This window comes from Parambassis ranga, chromosome 3, assembly GCF_900634625.1.
Source record: "Parambassis ranga chromosome 3, fParRan2.1, whole genome shotgun sequence".
Taxonomy (NCBI): Eukaryota; Metazoa; Chordata; class Actinopteri; family Ambassidae; genus Parambassis; species Parambassis ranga.
Genome location: NC_041024.1, coordinates 5,325,158 through 5,332,672, shown reverse-complemented (window position 1 = coordinate 5,332,672; position 7,515 = coordinate 5,325,158). Strand labels below are relative to the sequence as shown.

At 39.6% G+C, this 7,515-nt stretch overlaps 1 protein-coding gene across 1 annotated transcript; it reads left to right on the top strand.

Moving 5' to 3' along the window:
* Window positions 1-320: 320 nt before the first annotated feature.
* snx1b (sorting nexin 1b) lies at window positions 321-6,613 on the top strand. Its single transcript, XM_028402422.1, has 15 exons — window positions 321-475; window positions 946-1,093; window positions 1,769-1,902; window positions 2,042-2,108; window positions 2,663-2,706; window positions 2,788-2,929; window positions 3,017-3,095; window positions 3,233-3,308; window positions 3,416-3,529; window positions 3,637-3,730; window positions 3,848-4,053; window positions 4,332-4,475; window positions 4,700-4,780; window positions 4,936-5,007; window positions 5,134-6,613. Exons 1-15 carry the CDS (start codon window positions 356-358, stop codon window positions 5,182-5,184), a joined length of 1,572 nt encoding a protein of 523 aa, XP_028258223.1. The 5' UTR covers window positions 321-355; the 3' UTR covers window positions 5,185-6,613.
* Window positions 6,614-7,515: the final 902 nt, after the last annotated feature.

Below are 7,515 nucleotides of genomic sequence, written 5' to 3'. Positions count from 1 at the left end.
ATATAACACTATTTGACACTGAATAAAGTGTGGATTAAAAAAACTTGGATACAGGATACAGCCACATTTTAAAATAATGAAAACAATAAAAGTGTATGGAAACACATCAGGTAAGTAAAAGACAGAATCTTGGATTAAAATTGAAATGAATAAAAATAATTTAGAAAAGATGTCTAATATCTAAGATTTATCTCAAGAACTTGTTGACTGATTGATGACTGGTTAGTAAGAATGTTGTGGTTACGTGGCGGGTGTAATGTGGCGCACTGACCAGCAGGTGTCGCTGCCGCCGTCTACCGTCCTTCCACCACCCTCCTCCACTTCCGGCACGTCAGTCCTTCTCACAACACGGAATATGGCGGCCAGCTCGGATCGGAATCCACCTCCTTTTCCCGGAACAGAGGAGCTTGAAACCGGGCAGACTGACATGGCAGATGGCGACAGTGACGAGGGAGAGGATATATTCGTTAGTAACGTAAGTTTTCAGCTCGGCCACGACAACATGGAGCTTTGAACCAGCATTAGTCGGGAGGCAGGAAGTCACCCTCTTTATCTGATCTGACCTGCATTCATGGCATCCAGAATAGCGTTGAAGCACTGACAGGCTGCAGAGGAATGTTGGCAGATTTTGTGCTATGGCTAAAAACATTGATAAATGTGTCCAAACACACAAAACGAGCTCGTAGCTTGTAAGTTTTCTCAATGCGTTCCTGCTTTTCCGGCCTGTTTATGTTGTTGCTGTTGTTTTGGTGTCCATTTAAACGTTGTATACTTTGCATTGTTTTTAGCAGAACATTGAGTTTGGCTTTGCTAATGTTTAGCTCACATGACTCCACTCAGCTGCCTCCTGATTACCTCTTGTTAGCGTCTGATAAAACGATCAGCAGACTGTCATGGCGCGGCGCTTCTCCTCCCTCCCCATTTATTAAAAACTCCTTCATGCAGAGTAACCCGGTGTCTGTGAGTCGAGGAGTCTCTCAGCCGGACCGCGTCAGCGAGGAGCCTCCGGATCTGTTCAGCGAGGAGGAGGCCGACAGCACCACGGCCAAGTCCAACGGAGTCCACTCTGATGATGACAACGACCTGTTTGCTGGTGAGGAGGACACACTGTCTGCCAGTGCTGCAGCTCACAGGCCACACAAAGTATCTGAAGTCTGGTTTTATTTTCAAGATCAGATCAGATTTGATTGATCCCGGAGGGAAATAGAGTCGTTACAGCAGCAGAACAAATAAAAAGTAACAAATAATGTAGAATTAAATATAAAATATAATAAAATTAGGAAAAAGAATAAACATAAGATATACAGCTGAGGCATGTACATCCATGCATATTATGAAATAAAATAAGAGGAGCTGTACTCTACAGAATACAGGTGGTCATGGTGGAAAAAGAACACAGCAGCAGTCCTAAGTGATACTGTTGTTGTACAGTCTAGGTACTGTCAGGACACAGGACCTCTGGTAGCGTTCCTTTCTGCGCTGAGGGTGCAGCAGTCTGCGGCTTAGCACATTACAAATTATTTGCTTGTCATCATGACATGTGCTATTACCAACAAAATAAACTTATCATGCACAATTCTAATGTACTTTTAATTAAAACATAAACATGTTAGAAAAAAAATAAATTATCATCAGGAAGCTAAAAGTGCAAAATAGATCATTCTGATTAAAAACCATGTCAAACTTTTGGTTTTGGATTTGTGGGCTAATCTGTCATGTTCGTGGAAACTTGAGAAAACTTTAATCCAAATGTATTTTCCTCCTCCAGAGGCCCATGTGGAACTCGGCACAGACAAGTCCACCAGGTCTGCTCAGAAGGACCTTCCCACCTCTTCTGGCCCTCGTCCTGCCACCTCCTTCACTCAGAGCCCTGCATCCTTGCAGCCCACCTCCTTGGAGCAGGTACAGGTCAAGCTGAGTTTCTGCGGAAACAGTTGATGGAATGCACATGTTTGCACTTTAACCGTGCCTGTCGTAGCCACGTAGTCAAAAAGTTGTGAGATGTGTTCACAGAATTATATCCTTTTCTTTTTAATTACAGCTGGAGGAGGAAGAGGCCACGGATAGTTTTGATGTGGATGTTGCTGTCACCAACCCAGAAAAAGTTGGTCAGTCATTTTTTTTTACTTTTGTACACTACATTATCATACATCTATATGAAATATGCATTTAAATCAGATGTTATTTATAATGTGCTTGTAATTAGGGCTGCAACAAACGAGTTTGTTGCAGCGATTATTTTTGCGATTACTCGAGTACTTGGATCACGTGTAAATGTCATAGTTTTTCCATAGATACGGCTGCATCTAGCAGCAGGTGGATACCTGCTTTGGACCGCTGCAGTGTCATTGCTTCGGCGCGCAACCGACTCCATGCCCGGAGCCAAAACCGTGTGTGTGTGTGTGTGTGTACGGCTCACCCGCGTCTCAAACCCGGAACCTCTTGTGCCCAAAACACTGATCATCCCGCTACGCCAAAACAGAATCATCCCCAATGATGTCACCAAACGAGTCATCAGTCATCAACTACTAAATTAGTTTTTTTGCCCTCGAATATTACTCAAGTACTCGAGTAATCTTTGCAGCCCTACTTGTAATTATGATGTGTTCCAGACCTATAAATATCATATTTAAATCTAATGAATCTTTTTCTGTTCTTTTAGGAGATGGCATGAATGCATATGTGGCCTACAAAGTATCCACCAGGGTCTGTAGTCAATCTTGTGAACATTCATATATTTTGTTTATTACATGTGTCATGCTAATGTAGTCTGATGTCTCTCGCCAGACTTCGTTGGCCATGTTTAGGAATAAGACCTTCTCTGTGAGGCGGCGTTTCAGTGACTTCCTGGGTCTTTATGAAAAGCTTTCAGTCAAGCAGTCCCTTCATGGCTGCATCATCCCTCCACCACCCGAGAAAAGTGTCGTAGGTGGGTGCTTAGTGTTTGTTGGGTCATTTTATCACTATTCGTTTTGCTTTTTATTTCTGACAATATGAACTGATTTTGAATCAACAGGTATGACCAAAGTGAAGGTAGGGATGGATGACCCGTCATCAGTGGAATTTGTAGAGCGAAGAAGAGCTGCTCTGGAGAGGCAAGAATCAAAACATCTTTCACATATTCACTTCATACTGGTTCAAATAACTACATACATAATTTAATTTGGTGTTTTGCTTAATTTGTCACTAATATGTTTGTTAATTCATCCTGTTCCCACTGTGCTTTTTGTAGGTATCTTCAGAGAATAGTTTCTCACCCCTCTTTACTACAAGATCCTGACGTCCGTGAATTCTTGGAGAGAGATGAAGTGGGTATTTTAAGATGTACTGTAAATTGGTTTTCCAACACCTAAGTTATAAATGTATGACAAAAATAACTCAGGTGTTAACTTCTGTGCTCTGTATGTGTTTGTAGCTCCCCAGAGCAGTGAACACCCAGGCACTGAGTGGAGCCGGTTTCCTCAAAATGATCACCAAGGCATCAGATGCTGTCAACAAAATGACCATCAAAATGAACGAGTCTGACACTGTAAGAGGGCTCTGAATGATGCACATTTTATCATTCTGACAGAACTGAGAAGGTAAAAATCCCTTGGTGATCTAACCCTGACTCTAAGCTTTTGCTGTGTGTCTCAGTGGTTTGAGGACAAGTTCCAAGAGGTGGAGACTGAGGAGCAGCAGCTACGGAAGCTTCATGCCATGGTCGACTCTCTCGTCAACCACAGGAAGGGTGAGCCAAATCATTTTTTTTGGAGAAAAAAAAAAGAGAGAGTATTGGGCCAGCTGCTTACTCTTTTACGGTGATACGAGTCTGAAGAAGTTTTCTGTTTCCTCCTCTTAACACTAGAGCTCTGTGGGAACACGGCTGTGTTTGCCAAAAGTATGGCGATGCTGGGAAACTCTGAGGACAACACTGCCCTGTCACGGGCTCTCTCCCAGCTGGCAGAGGTGGAGGACAAGATGGAGCAGCTGCATCAGGAGCAGGCGGCCAGTGACTTCTTCATCTTAGCAGAGCTGCTTGCAGACTACATTCGCCTAGTGGGAGCTGTACGGGTAGGTTAAAGGGTTCAGTGGGAGATATACTGCAGGAAGAAGTAAAGATGGTGTAACACCTGTCTGATTTTAGGACTACATTTAAGAACAGTGTTTATGCATAAGAACTGACAGAAGGACAAAGGGGCTCTGATTTTCAGTGCAGTGAGTGCAGCTTCTAAACTCTGTATTTTATCATAAACAGCAGCAAGGACACTGCTTAATATTTAACAAAATTAGAGAGGAAGAAGATGCAATGTTGTTACTATTGTCATCTAATATAACATGGACGCACACAGGGGTGCTTTGACCAGCGCATGCGGGCATGGCAGCGGTGGCAGGAGGCTCAGAGCACCCTGCAGAAGAAGAGAGAGGCCGAGGCAAAGCTGCTGTGGGCCAACAAACCAGACAAACTGCAGCAGGCCAAAGAGGAGATCACTGAGGTAAAAAGAGAGAGACAACACAGATATTTTAAAAATAAAGGTCCTCAAAGGTCCTTATGTTACCACAACGATGGATTTACAGTTCAACTCAACTCAATTTGCAGCTTTTCTGTGTTTATGTGAAATGTCTTCTTTGAATATTGTTGCAGCTGAAGTTCATTTGTACCTTTTTTAAATGATGGAGAATATATTTGATTAATGCTTGTTTATGTTTGTGTCCTCAGTGGGAGTCCAGGGTGACTCAATATGAGAGAGATTTTGACAGGATTGGTATGGCTGTACGCAAAGAAGTTCTTAGATTTGAGGTGTGATTGCATTTTTTTAACACTGACCTACAAAATGACCTTTAATGAATCAGTTCTTTATACTGATTTTGACCTCTTCGGAACATTCTCCTTCTCTCTACATGTAACTCTAACCTGTAATTAGCCTGATTATGAGATCACTTTTGTCCTTGCAGAAAGAAAAAGCCAAGGACTTCAAGAGCCAGATAATCAAATACTTGGAGGCAATGATGCAATCTCAACAACGGGTAATCATTGATCAATATATGTAACATATACACATGCATCCACACACACACACATGGGCAGGAATCAGTCTTACTATCATGTTTTAATGTCTTTTTTTCCTTCTTCTTGTCCTGATTGTTTTCCAGCTGGTAAAATTTTGGGAGGCATTCCTGCCTGAGGCAAAGGCAATAGCTTAATGGAGAGGGAGACTTTTTTTAAGACCCCAACTGCCTTTTTGAACACGTTACCTCTTTACCAGGACCTGAGAGGACAATTTTGAAACACACCAGAACTTCCATCCATCTGTTTTAATTTCTCTTTTCTTCTTATTTTGTACAGTTTTTTTGATATAACAAGCTGCCGCATTCACACCAGACAACCTAAATCCTTGTGTCATGAATAGTAGGGACGTAGTGACGTATGTCGGGACTTTACTTTTAAACAGAACAGCTGCTCTGTTGAGAGAGTAGACACACTGAACACTTCCTAACATTTATATAGAGTAGAATGTTTGGCAGCAGCACAGGTGACTCTTCAGCATATATGTATGCATAGTGATTAAACTGAAGGTCGGAGTGCAGAATGAATGTTACATGAATCAGTGTAGACTGAGTGAATCCTGGTTTTCCTTTCTGAACACATTCTCAGTTGACATAAACCAGAAGCCACTTGCTTGAAGACGTAACACAGCCCACACACACAGCCAATACCCAGAGCCCACGGTGCACCTGGGCTGCCCACAGAGGTGCCTGACTAAAATGACAAAACCATTACTGCAAAAAAAAGATTTAAAAAAAATCATAATACCACTTTTTAGGTTCTTGATATAAAGAATCCAGCAGAGATTAACCAGCCTGTAGTATTTGTAAAACTCACTACTTTGTCAGTGGGATATATATTTATGTTTTTTTGCTTCAGTCAGTATATTAAAGTGTTAACACAGAGGTACTGCCCTAGAATAACATTGTCTATAGTTTACATTAAAAGATAGATGTATGTAAGTCATTCCACTCTAACAGATCGTGTTGATGGATGCATGTCAAATGTTTTGATGCACTAAAATGCGTTGTACAGTCAGAAAAGCTGTTTTTTAAATGAAACACCACTATTGATGACTGAAGTCATGTATTGTTACAGTGTATTACACCATGTATATTAGATCAAGAAATCATATTAAAACACAGATTACAGGATGTTACAGAATGATAAAAGCCACAGAGAGAAAATGCAATCACTGCTTTGTTTGTACTTTCTATGTTTATTATTTCAAGTATATTCAGAGAGTGAGGCCCACAGGACTTCATTTTGAAACTGCTGCAAAGATTGTTGTCCCTCCTGAAATGTACACGTAAATGCTACTTGAATCGTAAAACAACTGTCAGATATTCGTGACTATACATGTTTTGATAAATTGGTTTAACATTGATGGAAAAACGGCACAGACATTCAAGTGATACGTCCCCTTATTTTCTTAATCAGCATTTGTAAGTGTAGTTTTTCTGTCATGTCATATTTACGTAAGAATGTGCTTTATTTTTGTAACCACTTTGCATTAGCACACATTTTCCTTGAAATACAGGTAGATGTACAAAATAAATGACGATTGGTTAAGCTTTGGCCACTGTTTCTGCCTGTTTTATTTTTCTTTTTGATTGAGAGGATCGATGGGATATAAAACGGCATATTCCCCTCTTGAATTATTTTTATGGTTTAGAAGTTGTAGTTTGTTATTATTACACCCAAACTCTACACTTTTTTAATATTTAATATGCATTTATCTGGAGAATGTGCATCACAAAAACTAGTAAGTGACAAAAAAAATAGGAATTCCTGTGCCTTTTAGTATTTCACATATTTCATTTATATTTGAATTTAATATAAAATACTTAAAATATTAGAACAATGTGAACACATACTTTGCCATAATCGAAATTGCTAGTTACATTTATATTTAAATTGTTTGAATCAAATAAAACAAAGTAATAAAACATGTTCACAGTGAAACTTTTATAAACATCAAATATTAAGGTTTAAAAATTGACTTTATTTGAAAATGCTATGTAGTCAATATATTGATTATTGATTGGCTTTCTAATGGTCAGTGCTGTCGGTGTATGTTGGTCTATTTAAACTACATTATGTGAAATCAGGCTTTTGAAACTTTGTAATAATAACAATAATAACAACTATTGCTCAAGCATTGCTTGCACTTTTTAAGTTGACATGAGAAATATAAAATATAGAAATAATAAGATATTTTTACATGCATGAGAAAATTTGTTATTTACAAAATGCCATTTAAAAAAACACTCAAAATAAAAAAATATGTATAAAGATTCATAAACGTGATAAATGTTTTCGTGGTTTTCAGATTCACACTGATGTGTAGATGTGTTTTTTTTTTTTTTTTAGAAGTGTGTGAATAGTTAATTATAACATAATGTGTAGCTAATGGTTAATTAGCCAGTATCAGTCTGACCTGGAAGTGTGCGCCGTGAAGCGGGCGGTGCCGTGTTTCTACATCCGGT

Excerpts from the sequence above, each read along its gene's own strand:
- snx1b (XM_028402422.1), top strand. The coding sequence starts at position 356 with ATGGCGGCCAGCTCGGATCGGAATCCACCTCCTTTTCCCGGAACAGAG. Across the intron at positions 2,109-2,662 it reads CACCAACCCAGAAAAAGTTG|GAGATGGCATGAATGCATAT; the intron begins GTCAGTCATTTT and ends CTGTTCTTTTAG. Across the intron at positions 4,476-4,699 it reads CCAAAGAGGAGATCACTGAG|TGGGAGTCCAGGGTGACTCA; the intron begins GTAAAAAGAGAG and ends TTGTGTCCTCAG.